The 17,008-nt window shown below is 37.7% G+C and overlaps 1 protein-coding gene across 2 annotated transcripts; it reads left to right on the top strand.

Annotated features, from left to right (window-relative positions):
- Positions 1–6,228: 6,228 nt before the first annotated feature.
- LOC116508809 (E3 ubiquitin-protein ligase RNF170-like) lies at positions 6,229–16,666 on the top strand. 2 transcript variants are annotated; one of them, XM_032217550.1, is made up of 6 exons: positions 6,229–6,355; positions 11,238–11,305; positions 11,874–11,982; positions 13,861–13,934; positions 15,431–15,538; positions 15,904–16,666. In XM_032217550.1, exons 2-6 carry the CDS (start codon positions 11,261–11,263, stop codon positions 16,207–16,209), a joined length of 642 nt encoding a protein of 213 aa, XP_032073441.1. In that variant the 5' UTR covers positions 6,229–6,355; positions 11,238–11,260; the 3' UTR covers positions 16,210–16,666. The 2 variants fall into 2 exon arrangements, with proteins under 2 accessions (XP_032073441.1, XP_032073442.1); XM_032217551.1 differs by lacking the exon at positions 6,229–6,355 and having other exon boundaries at positions 10,116–11,305.
- Positions 16,667–17,008: the final 342 nt, after the last annotated feature.

Genomic DNA, 17,008 nt, shown 5'->3' on the forward strand with positions numbered 1-17,008 from the left:
TAAACTGACATCTAAATGACACTCCTTACTAGCACTGATGATGTTAACCTAGTTTGGGTAACAAAACATCTGCAAGAAAACAAGCAAGCTCAGAGAGCACCAAGGACCCCTCAGCTCTAAATCACTATAATGGGATGCGGCAAATTTAGACAGATGCTTAAAACAGCTGGTACAATTTTTCTGTGGATATATCTGCCTTTGGGTCAGTGTTGACTCCTGGCAATAGCTTGGACAGTCCCTGAAATATACTTGGCAATATTTTTTTAAGTGATTTGCCATTTTTTCCTTCCTGAGGCAGAGAGAGAGAAAGTGACAGGTCTGAGGTCATCCAGCTGGCTTTGTGCCTAAATAGAGACTAGAACTCACAGTCTCCCAGTTTCTAGTGTGGTGTTGGAGTACTGCACCAAACTAAGTCGTATACACTGGTGCACATGCACACACATATACATGCACAGAAACATCAAGTAATAATGTGATGGAGATTTTAATATCAAGTAATTTAGCTTAAGACAAAAACCTTTATTAGGAAATACATACCTTGATTTATTCTATGCCCTTCATTCATTTTTTATTTATTGCTAATGCTATATTTAACCTTGAAGAGAAAGTCAATCAAAATTATTGTAGCATTAATATCTGAAATCATAATGATAGAATATTCAGAATATAGAAACTATACATACATTGTACTAAGGAAATACACTTAATACTTTTCTTATTAAGTGGAGAGTGCATGCTACACACCATTACAAAACACTTAAGTTTACTCTCATTAGGATCTTTACCAGGAGTATAATAAAATATACTGACAACAACCATAAAGATCTATGGAAATTAAATGTCAAAACCATTACATTATATATTACCATCTTGATTTTGGGGTTATTTTTTTAGCCCAAGTTGTATCACACTATGCTTCCCGAGGGCTACACCTACTTATCACTGCTCTCATCATAGCTTATGACCAGTTTTTCTAAACGCCTTCAAATGTGTCAGCTGAATATTTTCAAAAATGTGCATACACTAAAAATGTGTCATTCAGCTTGCTTAGTGGAAATGTTAATCCTTTCCCATTAGGTTAGCCTCTTCAAAAAATGATATTGAATTAAATGCTTTTATTTTTGTAAGTGTTTTTTTATCTTCATCCTACTGTGCAGTAAACTGATGGATATTATGAAAATTGCATATCAATCCACGCCAAATAGTCATTTCACATGCTTCTGGAAAAGATAGCTAGTTGGCTGGAGGGAAAGTTAATGCACACCAGAACTGCAGTTATTTTCCAGTTCTTCGTATAAAAACACATTAGAGAATTAGCAGTCAATGTACGTTTCTCTTTGCTAGATCACCAATAACCACTGAGACTCCACAGGAGGACTGAGAGAATATATGTTCTTTATTCAGCCCTGATTCTATGAAATAAATCTCATATTTTATGCTCATATTACTTACAATAGTATTAGTAATAAATGGCAGTTCATTGGACCCAAACCACTACTTTATTTATTTGAATAGCAATATGGTAAGGCATTTGTTTCAATATGATTCATAATAACTTATAATATGATTTATTATAATAACAGATATTTTATATGAATTTTGGGGTCTCTTTGGCAAATAAGCAGCTTTTATTCCCAATAAAGGTGAAATTTTTTTCACATTCATATCATATGTCAAGTTACTTTGAAGTCAACGTCTGATCTCTGATTTTGTATCTATATCAAATAAATGAGATGTACTATATAGATAAAAAAAAATTGCAGTGTGATTGTTTCCTTTAAATATTGACTTCAACCGAAGAAGAGTGCTTAATATTATTAATAATTTACTTTTTTTTTAAAGTCATCTAATTTTCATGGGGGATTCACTGGTAATAGTCTATAATTTTATTTGGAAAAGAGTTCATCTGTTTCCAGAAAAGGTAAACCATATCAAGACAAAAAGAAATAACCTGGGATCGGAGGCAAGCTTACCATTCACTGCCTGGTATATTGTGTAGTGCAGTGTTGGGATTAAAAATGTTTTACTACTGGTTCTGTGGGTGTGGCTTAGTGGGAGTGGCAGCAGAAGGATACTGTAAAATCTCCATTCCCTCCCCACTTCAGGAGAAGGTTACTGCAAAATCCCCATTCCCTCCCGATCAGCTGGGACTCGGGAGGCAGAGAATAGATGGGGCAGGGGCAGTCATAGGTGGTATTTGCCAGTTCTCCAAACTACTCAAAATTTCTGCTACCAGTTCTCCAGAACTGGACAGAACTGCTGAATACCACCTCTGGTTATATCTCTCTATAGTAAACATTTTGTGAATGGGCAAGCAGCCAGATTTGCAGGAGTCTATATGATATACTTTCAAATGTTCACATGCGTTTACTAGTTGTATGGGTATATTATTCAGGGTGTACCAAAAGTTGGTCCCTGTAAGCCAATCACAGTATATTAATTTTATTAATAATTTATTTTCAAATAAAATATTACTATACTTAGGGATATTCAAAAGTCATGTGTCAATCAAGTCAGGAAAAATTTAGAAAAAAATGACAACCAACTTGAACAGTGGTTAGAGTGCAGTACTGCAGGCTATTTCTTTGATTGCTGTCTGTCTGCAATTTGGCAGTTCAAATCTCACCAGGCTCAAGGTTGACTCAGCCTTCCATCCTTCTGAAGTAGGTAAAATGAGGACCCGAATTGTTGGGGGCAATAGGCTGAGTCTGTAAACCGCTTAGAGAGGGTAGTAAGAGGGTAGTATATAAGTCTAAGTATTCTTGCTCTTGCTATTAATGTATGTAATAAATTATCTATGGGGCTTGATTTTTGGTATTCCATTTTTGTATACGTACACACATGCATATCCTATACACATGCACATGTATACATCATAGCTATCTGTTCTGACAGTTTTGCATAGAATGATAAAGTATCAGTTCTGCAGTAATCACATCTGTTCTGCCATAGTTTGTTGTAAATTCTAATCGAAAGAGAAGCCAAGACTCTATTCAGAGCTACAATTTTAGCAACTGTAAACACAAAAAAGGCTGTGAGGAAAAAAGTGTCATTTTGTACCTCCTCCACTTTGCAAGTGCCAAAAGATAGTAAGAGGAAGTTGTAAAGGATGATATGGTGTGAACCTCCTTCATAAATTCTTTCAGCATTTGCAAAAAACTGGAAGAGGTTTTCCCACAGGTGCCCTTGCATCATTTCCCCTCCCCACAATCTGTGCAAGTATTTGAAGAGGCTACAGAGGGGCTATGAAGCACACTGAACCAAAGCAACACCCTTTATTCTTGGCAGCAAGGTGGTTGAAACCCGTTGTGAACTTGTTTTGAGCTGCTGCTCTCAAAATTTCATTGAACCAAAGCATCTCCACAGATGTTCTCATCTGTTTCAATTTGTCTTGCTGACTTAAAATGTTAGATATGGATTGGTTTTTATTTTATTTGATAATGTAATAAAAAAGAACCAATCCATATCTAATCTTTTTAGCTTTGTTGGATACCTTTGACAGGATGGATTTTACCCCACCAGGATGCATTTTTTCCGTACAACATGAATAACAGACTTTTGTTCTTGGGACAGAACTCTGAAACTTCGCAGGAGGACTGGGGGAGAGCAAAGCACTGTAATTGTTCATAATGCCTCAAGCAGTTTATAAAACTATGCTTTATTGTATCCCAGCTAAGAAGCTCAAGGAAGCTAGCTAAAAACAGGGCTTTAGAATGGATAGACCAAACAGATCTAGTTTCTAGCAGAAGTAATCACTTTCTGTCCTTTGGAGAGCTTGGTGCAGGAAGCAACAGGTTGTGCAAACTCTGTTTAAAGAGTACATTTCTCACATGTCTATACTCAATTGAGATCGGGGGATGGTTGAAGAACAAGTTGATTTCTTAGATGTATCTTTGCTTGCTGCTGACTCTAAAATCATTCTGAAGCTACACAGACCACCTGAAGGCAAGTAATAAATAACCATTTAATCCATCCTGGGAATAATCAGAAATAGGTAGCCAGATAGCAATAGCACTTAGACTTATACACCACTTCACAGTGCTTTCCAGCACTCTCTAAGCGGTTTAGAGTCAGCATATTGCCCCCAACAATCAGGGACCTCATTTTACTGATCTCGGAAAGATGGAAGGCTGAGTCAACCTTGAGCCTGGTGAGATTTGAACTGCCAAATTGCAGGCAGACGGCAGTCAACAGAAGTAGCTTGCAGTACTGCATTCTAACCACTGCTCCACTGTGGCTCTTTGTTACTCTATGGAGTTCTTTGTTACTCTTTGGACTTCAAATCTACATTATAAGGTGCATTGATCCTTTTTCAGCAATAATCTTTCCCTGCAAGTAGCCTGTTTGTATTTATATGTATTCTAACTCACTTGGCAAGGAGAATGAACTATACCTCCACTTTATAATGATGCAATTATTTGGAGATCTAATATCCTTCTTTTGAAGCTCATTTGATAGCATGTCTTCTTATTAAATTTGCAAATATGTCCTTAAAATAGACATGTGCGTTGTTTCTAATTTAATATCTCTTAAGATCTGGAATCTTTCTGAAAACACTAAATCATAGGTTTTTTTTGGTTTTTTTGGACCTGGGTACTTGAGAGACCGCCTGCTGCCAATTACCTCCACTAGACTGATTAGATCCCACAGATTAGGCCTCCTCCGAATTCCATCCGCCGGCCAGTGTCGACTGGTGACTACCCAGAGGAGAGCCTTCTCTGTGGCTGCTCCGACCCTCTGGAACGAACTCCCCGTGGAGATTCGAACCCTCACCACCCTCCAGGCCTTCCGCAAAGCCCTTAAAACCTGGCTGTTCCGACAGGCCTGGGCTAAGGAACCGTTGCCCCCATCTCGAATGGTATGACTGTTGTGTGTTTTAAATCATGCATTGTTTTGTGTCGTTTTTAATTTTGTCTGTATCCCCCCTTCCCTGGTTTGAGTTGTGAGCCGCCCTGAGTCCCCTTCGGGGGAAAAGGGCGGCATATAAATAAAATAAACATTCAACATTCAACATTTAATAATTTTTTTATTTTCAAACAAACACAAACACACAAAACATATAACATAAAAACCTCTTCAACTGCATACAGTGTGTCGATTGGTTACAAAGTCTTTCTGCGTCCTTTCCAGAGGTGGGTTCCTACCAGTTTGCACCTATTCGGTAGAACCGGTTCGTCAAATCTACCGAACCGGTTAGAAGAGGTTCCACCAGTGGACCCAGAAAGCAGGCCACATCTACAGAAGAGGTTCCAAAATTTTTTGAAACCCACCACTGATGCACACACACACACACATACACACACACACAGACTCACACAGAGAAAGAGAAAGAGAAAGAAAGGAAGAAAGAAATAAAAAAAGAAAAAAGAAAGAAAAAGTGAGAGAGAGATGAAAGAAAAAAAGGAAAAAGGGATAGAGAGACAAAAGGAAGGAAAGAGAAAGAGAGAGAGAGAGAGAGAGAGAGAGAGAGAGAAAGAAAGAAAGAAAGAAAGAAAGAAAGAAAGAAAGAAAGAAAGAAAACACATGGCCAGCAAGCCACTCCCACCAGGTCACATGGCTGGCAAGCCACTCCCACAAAGGAGGCCACACCCACAGAGTAGGTTTGAAAAAATTTTGAAACCCACCACTGGTCCTTTCCATAGTCATCACTTGAGCTTTATAAAAATTCACATATTGCCAATCAAATATCTTTGTATACATTATTATTATACTTCATTTGTTTGATTATCACTATTGTTTCTCTATTTTAAACAAGGTATTCTAAATATGTATCAATTTATATTATAATGATTCATTATATCATCTTCAATATATCCAATAATAAAGAATTTTTATATCCTATTCTAAACCATTCTATTATTTTAATATTGATAACATTCTCTAATAATTTTCAATTCCATGTTTTTTCCATTATTAGTATCATCAATCTAATATACATTTATACAAATTGCTATAATTGTTAAACAGCCATTAAGCATAGCTATTATTACATCCTTTTTATATGAAACATATTAAATTTGAAGTAAATTTATATTATGGCATTTCATTACATCATCCTGAAATCATCCAATGATTAGTAGTTTTAATGATTTAATTCTTATAAATATGAGGAACAAATACTTCCACGAGTATTTGGAAATCCTACAAAACCTTGACATTAGTCAAACATGTTAATTATTAACTAAATTAAATGGTCCACCTTAATAAACTATGGGCTGTGACCTTCTATCACAAAACTCTGCTGTCACCCTAACCTAGAGAGAAGAGCAGAAGATTTTTTGGGGGAAAAGTTGTCCCTAGGCATCTACTAAAGTGTGGTAATACATAATTCCTTGTGTGCCTCGTCTGGGACCAGGTAAGTTACTAAGATGATGTGAATTTAAATTAAAATATGTGTTTTTGTATTTTCTTTTATATAAGGGGGGGGGGATTTTCATTTAAGTATGAAACTAACTTTTCTGTTTTTTTGATATCAGAAAGTAAAGATGGAGCATTTTATAAAAAATATTAATTTCAATTTTAGTTTAAGTACTGGAGGTCTTATTCATTCTCTGCTAAAATCTTCCCTGAAATTATACAGAAAAAGTGAACACAATTTAACTCTAACTTAGCTGAACTTCATTCAATTTTTATTTATTTCAGGGTGTACTAAGCTGTATCCAAAGGGGAGCTGTTTCAGCTTATAGAAAATAGGTTGATCCTTACTCATTGTGTACTGGCTTGAGAGATCTTGTACAGTATGAGTTACAATACAAAAAGCTGTAACAAGAAAAACCCAAATCGACTACTTCATAGATCTATTGACATGCATTTAAAATCAGGATGTTCTTAGCAGTAGTGAAGTTGGATATCTTGATCTGAGAACAGCAGATCTATGATTTGAGGTACTCCTGAATTTGGAGGTTCTATAGAGCAGCAGATGCAGGCCATGGCCAGAGAGCACTTTGCCAAGATGCCTTTTTGGAGTGAAAAACTGTTATGAGAATAACTCATGCCCTCTTCACTTTACAATTAGGTTACTGAGATTCATTATACATGGGGCTGCCTTTGAAGATAACTCAGAAGCTAAAGTTGGCTCAAATATAGCATAATAAGTTTAACAGTGTAACCCCAATGCTTTCATTTATGTACTGGCCACTCATCTGCTCCCAGGTCCAATTCAACATGTTGGTCATGCTCTATGAAGCCCCACACGGCTCAACTCCCAGGAATTGTCAGAACCCCCTTTTTCAACTACTGTTGAGCCCGTCCTGAGGTTTGATTGCTTCTGTATAACAGAAACATGCACAACTAAACTATAACCATAAATATAGAACTTGATTTTGTCATTTCTCCACCTGTCACCCAATAGTTATTCTCCTGTACTATTGTATGCCAGGAAGAAAGACGTATACAATTTGGCCTTCAGTTATTTCTGCTTTTCTTGTCTGGTCTCAGGATTCTTTAATGCTATGTAAGAACACATCAATGTACAATGTTCTTACAATGTAAATCTTAATGTCAAGGCTTGCTCTTGTTATGATTGCATGCTGAATGGGGAGTGTTGGATTTAAGTAAACAAACAAACAAATCTGCACCACAATTTCTAATAACTGGTCTAGTAGGGTATTTTATATGCTTGGCATCTGAAAATTTCCTCTCTAGAGCTCATTGAGGTAAACAGAAAACAATCTTAAATTCAAACTTTAAGCAGAGAATATATTTTTTAAAGTGTACTTATTTTGTTAATTTAATAGCCTCTAAACCAGAAATCATGGCAAGTAGTATTAGCTCTATCTATGTACCTGTATGTACATGTGCGTGTGAGCACACACATGTGTACATAGATAATATATGAGTGCCAGTGTGGTGTAATAGTGAAAAGCTAAAAGTCAGAAGACTGTGAGTTCTGGTTTTGCCTTAGGCATAAAGCCAGCTGGGTAACTGTGGGCCAGCCACCATATCTCAGCCCTATAAAGGAAGCAATGGCAAACCACTTCCAAAAACCCTGTCAAGAAAACTGCAGGGACTAGTTTAAATAGTCATCAGAAGTGAAGATTGACTTAAAAGCATTTGTACAGAGAGACAGTGTGGGTGAAGGTCAGCTTGCTGACTTAGTCTTTGAGGAGAGATGAAGAGATTTTTCAAGTAGCATGCAAATGCCTCAATGAATCATTAACTCTGTGTAATACCAATTTCTTTTTATAACTCATCTGGGATGCTGGACATAGCGCAAAATAAACAGAGGGCAGCTCTCATGCTTTTTTTAAACCAGACGTCATTTAAAACTACAAATGGGGTCTCGGGTCAAAGATAAGGAAGCAAGGTTTTTTTGACCCGCTCTGTCTGCTGATCGGGAACTGTAAATGTCCACAAACCTGTGTTATGTTGCTTAAAAAGAATATTCCAGATTCTGTTTGGATTGCACAGTTAAAAGAGTGAACTGTCTCCAACAATATATCAGGTTAGTTAACCAATGTATTTGTATTTGTATTTGTATTTAAGTTTATTTATATGCCGCCCTTTTCCCTGGGGGGACTCAGGGCGGCTTACAACTTAAAAAGGGGGGGGGGGGAAACAAACTTTTAACATATAGAACAATACATCATTAAAACACAACATTCATACCATTCGGGCGGGTTGCAATCTTTAGCCCCAGGCCTGACAGGAAAGCCAGTTTTTAAGGGCTGTGCGGAAGGTCTGGAGGGTGGTGAGGGTACGAATCTCCACAGGGAGATCGTTCCATAGGGTCGGAGCTGCCACCGAGAAGGCTCTCCTCCGCGTGGTTGCCAGTCGACATTGACCGGCGGATGGAACTCGGAGGAGGCCTAATCGGTGAGATCTAATTGGTCGAATGGAGGTGATTGGCAGTAGGCGGTCTCTCAAGTACCCAGATCCACTACCATGGAGGGCTTTATGGGTGGCAAGTAGCACCTTGAAGCGTATCCGGAGATCGACAGGTAGCCAGTGCAGCTCGCGGAGGATAGGTGTTACGTGGGTGAAGCGAGGTGCACCCACAATTGCTTGCGCGGCCGCATTCTGGACTAGCTGAAGTCACCGAATACTCCTCAAGGGCAGCCCCATGTAGAGCACATTGCAGTACTCCAGCCTAGAGGTCACAAGGGCACGAGTGACTGTTGTGAGAGCCTCCCGGTTCAGGTAGGGGCGCAACTGGTGCACCAGGCGAACCTGGGCAAATGCCCCCCTGGTCACAGCTGACAAATGGTGTTCGAAAGTCAGCTGTAGGTCCAGGAGGACTCCCAAGTTGCGGACCCTGTCTGAGGGGTGTAATGTTTGACCCCCCAGCCTGAGCGATGGAATACTTGCCAAATTGGCGGGAGGGAAACACAACAGCCACTCGGTCTTATCCGGGTTGAGCACGAGTTTGTTAGCCCTCATCCAGTCCCTAACAGCTTCAAGTCCCTGGTTCATCACGTCCACCGCTTCATTGAGTTGGCACGGGGCGGACAGATACAGCTGGGTATCGTCCGCATACTGGTGGTATTTTATCCCATGCCGCCGAATGATCTCGCCCAGCGGTTTCATGTAGATGTTGAAAAGTAGGGGAGACAGGACCGAACCCTGCGGCACCCCATATGTTAGGGGCCTAGGGTTCAATCTTTGCCCCCCAACTAACACCGACTGCGACCTGTCTGAGAGGTAAGAGGAGAACCACTGCAAAACAGTGCCTCCCACCCCCACCTCTCGCAGTTGTCGCAGAAGTATACCATGGTCGATGGTATCGAAAGCCGCTGAGAGGTCAAGGAGAACTAGGATGGAGGCATGGCCTCCATCCCTGGCTCTCCAGAGGTCATCGGTCAATGCGACCAAAGCGGTTTCTGTGCTGTAGCCAGGCCTGAAGCCGGACTGGAATGGGTCAAGATAGCTAGCTTCCTCCAAGGCCCGCTGGAGTTGAAAGGCCAATGATAGAGTCTAACAAATTATTCCTTCAGTATGGAAATAGTTCAAAATGAAAAAAAAATGTTTCTAATATAATCACTTCTGGTTAATATGAACTATTAAAAGAATACAAATCAAGATTGTGAACACATCTAGGCCCCCAGTTTTGCCTAATCTAAAACTATATAATTTATTATAATTTTAAAATGTTAATTTAAAATTTTAATAATGAAATGTGCGATGTCTAAATTTGATAAACAAATGATTTCAGTCAAAATGGGTTTTTTAAAATTTCAGAGAGAATGAAATTAGCTATATACTACTAAGTTCTGAAAAAAATTATTTAGAAATATACTCTTGCTATCACCTCATAGCACATAGCACATAGCACATATACTCTTGCTATCACCTCATAGCACATTACTTTGTCTACTTGAGATACGTCCTACTTTGCAGGTATATAAAAACGCGATATAAGCACTTCAAAAACTTTATTCCTAATATCCTTTACCAAAGTGCCACTAATTGTCATTTTTATAGTGGGGGAAAATCCTGCTATATTTATTATATACAGGGAATAATTATATTCCCTATATAGTCAGTTAACTAAATGTAAATGTAATGAATAAATTAATATATTTGCATGCATTGGTTTTTTTTTTAATTCTGAAGCTGCCAACCTTTTGCTCTTAGCAAGAGTTCCCTTCCCACCAATGTGGTTTTGGTGCCAAAATTATGTAAAAGAGTAAATTTCTGAAGATACAGGATCACAGCCTGAGATATTTAAGTATCTATTTAGGCTGAAATTTATTTTAACCTCAGCAGTTGAGCAAATGTGATAACCTTGTGCCTCACTGAACTGGTATAGGATTCTCCATAGACTTCAGAATATGGGAAAGCAGTAAGGATTCACAAGAATGTAGAGTCTTCAATGCATTGGAGAGAATGGGATAATGCATTCGCCTAATTAGTCCTACCCATCTAATAACTGAAACAAAAGAAGTTTGAAGATGATCAAATGCTTAAAGTTATACATTGAAGTTTCATACATTGAAGATGATCAAATTACCAGTTAAACTTCAGTACCTGTGTTGAAAATGCCTAGAAAAATATGCATTCAACAATTGAAAAGATGTGTGCAAAATGCAAATGCCATTGCTTTGAAGAAAAATTATCATTGAGGAGGAGACGAGATGATTTTATGACTGTAGAATAAACTATGAAAGCATGGAAGTGCATGCTATTATATAAATATTCATTGTGCTTATTTGAACTGCATATCTACCTAACCAAATCTGTCTCATCAACAGCCTATTTTATCAAAATTATATCAAAATTATATATTACTTATTTTATAGAGTTCTCAACTTAAAGACAAGAAATGAGTTCTTTGGAAAAGAATTGTGTTCCTTCATCCTCCAGAATAGTAAGTTTACAATATCTCTTAAGCTACATAATACAAAATCCAAAAGATGTGTGCAAAAATCGTAGGTATAAGGAAAGTTTTCAAACTTCTGCTTATTTATCCTTCAGAAGAATTGAATATCACTGAACCCAGAATTTTGTGGCAGTTTAATTAGAAACATATGGTTCCTGTTTTGGTAAGAGATGAAACTTCAAAAAGAAGCAGGATTAGTTTTCCAAACAGAGGCTTGAAATATGATATGCTGAATTTATAAAAACAGAATGACTCCATTAATCAAGTTTTCATGTATTAAAGGGATTGCCTTTAATACACTACTATGCTTCCTTCCCATCCTACCACTTTTAAAAAAAATAAATGGTGCTTACATAACCATTTTCAAAGGACACCCACAGTCATATATCAACTACTAAGGCAAATTCAGAAATATGTAAAACTAGTAAATGCTCTATTAAGTATTGTACTACTTTTTCATAGTTTTCTAGGGTCAATGCACAATTATTAAAGCCGCTAAAGCATTTCTGGAATTAACTGGAATATCTTTAAACATAGCATTTCCCTCCTCTCTTAGGAACGTCTTCAGCAGTGGCGGCAATGCTACCCCAGTGATTTGAGTTGTCCTATCTGTCTCCAAACCGCTAATTTCCCTGTAGAAACCAACTGTGGACATTTCTTTTGTGGCAAGTTAATTGGGCTACTACTGTTTCCTCATACATTTTATTTGCAAGACTGTAGTAACATTAATATTACATGAAATTATAGAATTAAACAGTAGAGAGCATATACATTTTGCTAAACAAATGCCCATTTGTGGATGAAATGCTTGTGCAAAAGACAGCTGATAGGGGCCAAAGTTTCCATGAAATAAATCATTACGTAACATTTGTTGGTGATCTATCTCTAAATATGTTCACACTACCAACTTTGAACTAATCTTGATTATCTATTGTAAAAATGCATATACCCATCACTATTTTTATTATGAAAAAAATAAATGAAGCAGCACTTTTACTTCAGCTATTGTATAGTACCACAGACACTTTATAAAGTTTTGCAATGCTCAGGAAGTCTTGTGGACAATTAAACAGGAAATTTCTACTTTTGAGACCAAGATACTGTACTTACTTAACATTTCCATTTGAGTCTTTGAGCTGGCAAAAGGCCAACAGAAACAGCTATATCAAACAAAACAAAAACAATTGGCAGTCAAAGCTTTAAGCTAATTTAATAGCAAGACTATGAATACTGTTGCCTTGAGAATTAAGTAAATTAAAAAAACTACCTCCTGCCATCTGAAAAAGGCAAAAAATAAATAAATTAGAAGTATTCCAAATCTCCTAATTTTTGTTATTAAAAACACTCTAGAATTTATCCACACTTTAATGTCTGCTCTGCAGGATACCACATCATGCAATCCTACAGTGTTCAAAAGATGTTTTTTTTTTCTTTAGTTAAGCAAATTTTTCCACAAAGTTTTCCATCATGTAGAAAGTTATTTGTGGGTTTATGCTTAGTAATATTTTGAGAAATTGCATGAACATTTTTGCCAACTGAAGTCAATGTATATATGAAAAAAAGAGTTGTGGTGTCTGGCAACATTAAAACATAACAGTAGCGAATTACCAAATAACTTGTAATTTTATTCTAGCAGAGTGGTGGATTTGCATCTATTTTGATACAGAAAGTAAAATAAATATATAAAGGTTTATAAAGATTAATTTATAAAATGTGTATGGCTACTGACATATACATATTCTCTGCATGGCTTATATTTCTAAGACAATTAAAATAAAATGTTCAAAGTATTTTTAAAGCAATTATTAAAAACAGTGAACACACTGCATAAAAATCTCATTTGTGTTCAAGGACAGCGTAGAACACCCAGGAAATTTATCCCCAAAGAGCAGTGTAGAATAGGATTGGTGTCAAGATTTTTCATGGCAGAAATTGCTCCCCAAAAGTTTATATCAAGGTGCATATGAAAAAAAAATAGTAGCATTCCTAATGCAGCAAAATAATAGGATGACAGCTATTTTTCTGATAATGGACACGGTATCAATAATGTAACACTTGCATTTTGCAGTGTCATTCTCATGAGGCTAATATTTATTTTTAATTACTAATAATGTTTCGGGGGGGGGGGCGCTAAAAGAAAGAATAGGAACAAACATGATTGAAAGATCTGATGTCACTTTGAAATGTCGGAATCCGCAAATACCCTGCCTTGAAAAAGGTTTGCTTTCCCATCCTTCAAATCTGCTATACGGGAAACAAATGCAAACCTTGTCCATTAAGTCTTCAAACAATGTTTAATTTTGTTTTCAAATGTGTAAATGGATTCCATTTAATTACTGGCTGACATGGAATTAAAATTTCAGTGTATTGAGCACCTTACCTACTTCTCTTGAGTTTTTATTGCCTTCTTGAACAGTGTAATTACTCCTTGCTAGGTCATGTAATATAGAAATCACCTTTTGATGTGAACAGCTATAAAGTTGGCTATGGTGTTTTCCCACTATGCAACGTTTGGCTTACAAAGACATGTCTTCCTTTCCTAGGCTACTGTCTAATTGAATACTGGAAACATGGGTCCTGGCTGAGTGCAATCAACTGTCCACTTTGCAGACAAAAAGTAAGAATTTTCATCTTTTCTTTGAAGTTACAAAAGGAGGTAGAAAAACGCCAAGAATAACTGTCTCATATTTCAGGTTTTCATTCCTTAATATAGATAACAGGATTTCTAATTTCATACTTGTCAGATCAAACAACTATCAATGATTAAACAGTGTATCTGCAATAGATTTTTTGATTTTTTTAACATGGTTGATTGCCTTCAAAGAGCCATTTTAGAGTAATGGTTAAAGTGCTGGCCTAGAATCCAGGAGACTGTGAGTTCTAGTTCCACCTTAGGTAGGAAACCCACCTGGGTGACTTTGGGCCAGTCTCTCTCTCTCAGTCCAGCTCACTTCACAGGGTTGTTGTTGTGAGGAAGGAGTATTTTGTAAGTTCAGTTATTGGGTTATTTATAAAAAATAATAAAGGCAGGATAAAAATCTAATAAATAAATAAGTTCGTTCTTTCTCCTTATACTCCAGGGGTCCACAACCCCTGGCTATTGCCCAGTACCGGGCCACAGCCTGTTGGGAATGGGCTGTGCAAGCAGTGGGCAAACGGGTGAACACACAAAACTCAATTTGTGCAAGATGTGGGCTGGCGCACTTGCCTGCAAAGCTCCGTTGCACTGAACCATCCCCCCCCCCACTACTGCTGCTGCCATTGCCGGTCTGCAGAACCGGAAAGACCACTGTTATACTCTACTGAGCTTCACCTGTTGACTGTGGAGTAAAATCCACAATGGTCTCAGCGTAAAGAAGAAAGCTTGCTAGGGAAGAACTAGACCTCAAAGGGTAAACCCAGAAGCTCAAAGAAATAGCAATCATGAAATGGCCTGCTCTGGGGTCCTGTTGGGATGTTGGCAGGTGGGGACCAGGATAGCCTTTTCTGCTGAGCTGCCCAGCCTTCAGAATATCATTTCCTCAGGTTAGACTAGCTTCAATCAACCCTGCTGGATTCTCATATGGCTGTGAAATCCTGATTTTGTACCCGAGTCTGGAGCATATTCTCAGGATGTGTGATAGAGCCAGTGGTGGGATCCTCCCAGTTTAGTAACCAATTCAGTGATTGTGTGATTTGTTGCGCGCACGTGCTTGTAGTTTGAGGAAATCTTCACTTTCGGGTTTCTTCGGAGGAGTAACACAGTTGATTCGCATGGCATTCTGCTCTGCTGTGCGAATCAGTTAAGAAGATAACGGTAGGAAAATAGCACGGGTGGGCCCATCTGATCATCGGAGCTACCAGTTCACCTGAACTGGTCCGAACCAGTAGAATTCCATTTCTGGACAGAGCCCATATCCAGGCTATGTTGATAGTTGTTTTATAATCCTTAATGGTTGCATGTTTTCATTTTTATATAGTATCCATTTATTTATTTAATTATAAACCATGTAGAGTCATGCAGTGTGTAATGGGTGGCTATTTAAACCCATATAATTAATTAATTGGGTCTTTCTATCTAGCAGAAGACAAACCTACACTTTGGTTCTCAACATCGTGTTTTTCCCCCCCAAGGTTGTTTTTTTGTACACCTGTTCTGAAAACCAGCCTGACAAGAAAAACAAGCGAACTTTCTATGACATCAGAACTTACAATAAACGCTTCTCTGGACAACCTCAGTCTGTAAGTGATAACATTTTCCACATCAAGAAAATTGATCCCATTGACTTACATTGATGAGATGCCATGAGTGAAGTCGTGGTGGCTATTCTCCCAAGGAGAAGTTAGATTACACAAATTGTGATTTCTTTTAATGGGGCATTAAGTAGGCGATATGATGGCTGTCATGCCAAAGGAAAACAATCTTTTGGGGTGATCCCAAGTAAGAAGGGTGAAAGAGTGCTGCCTAATTAATTATTTTGCTTTGTTCAGTTTTAATCCATGGAGTTCAGCAATGGGCAAGTCCCCAGCTGTAAAATTCCTTCACCTAAAATCAGAATAATTCAAATTAATAGTAGGTGCCTAACTTACCCGATCTCTGTGCTTAGTTTATAGATCATCTTTATGACATGCCATTTCTTCTCCCTGTTATGCTAAGAGGAATCTTCACGCTAGCTGCCCTCATGTGGATCTTTCTCTTCAGAGTTGTCGTCTGTTTTTTTGGAACGATCATGTGCACAACCTGCCCACTTGAAGGGACGCTTGAACCTCTCTGTGGAATCTTGCACACAGCTGATAATTTAGCTGTCATTATCTTACTTTTGATTAGCTTTATAAACATTGGCCCTCAAATGGAATCAGAAGGTGCAAACAGGACGATCTCTAGGGAAGAAACCATTACCTTGGCATCATAAGGGAGGGAACTGTATTGTCTCTGAAAAGTCAAAATTAACCAGCCATGACACATTTTAATGGACTAATAGTGGACTTAGTTTGAAAAAGTGATTAAGGGCTAATGTGCTGTATTGAATTGTAAGCAAATAATAGAGAATATATTAGCAGGATGCTCTCATGCTAATAAAGGACTTAAAACCAGTGAGGTCTCTGAGTCTTTAAACAGGCATTGCTGCTGTTTAAAGAATACATTTTAGAGTAGAGAAGACCAAATAGTTGATATATCCCTGATTAGGATATTGATGCTGATAGTTAGGAACAGGCACAGGAATTAGGAAACAGAGGGTACTGAGAAAATAAGTCAGTGGCAATACAGGATAAAGTTTATATCTAAGTCTAGATGTTAGTAGAGTAGAGTAGAGTACAGTAGGACCTCGAAAAGATGGACGGCTAAGTCAACCTTGAGCTGGTAAGATTTGAACTGCAAAATTGCAGGCAGCCAGCAGTCAGCAGAAGTAGCTTGCAGTACTGCATTCTAACCACTGTGCCACCATGGCTCTTATCCAAATACTGAAATATTATTTTGTGGTAGGACATTGAAAAAATAATAGGTTAATAGACCATAAACAAAAAACACATTATCTAGTTAACAATAATAAGAAACCTAGGAGATTATCAGCTGGAACAGGGGAATTTATCTAATATTCTTCTAAACTTTTATTTTTATCTCAAAGAGCTTTGAATAATTAAGCAAATTTCAGATTAAAATGATTAGTTAAAATAACTGAATTGAGATACTAGAAAAAATGTAAATGATCG

Source organism: Thamnophis elegans, chromosome 5, assembly GCF_009769535.1.
Source record: "Thamnophis elegans isolate rThaEle1 chromosome 5, rThaEle1.pri, whole genome shotgun sequence".
In the NCBI taxonomy this organism is placed as follows: domain Eukaryota; kingdom Metazoa; phylum Chordata; class Lepidosauria; order Squamata; family Colubridae; genus Thamnophis; species Thamnophis elegans.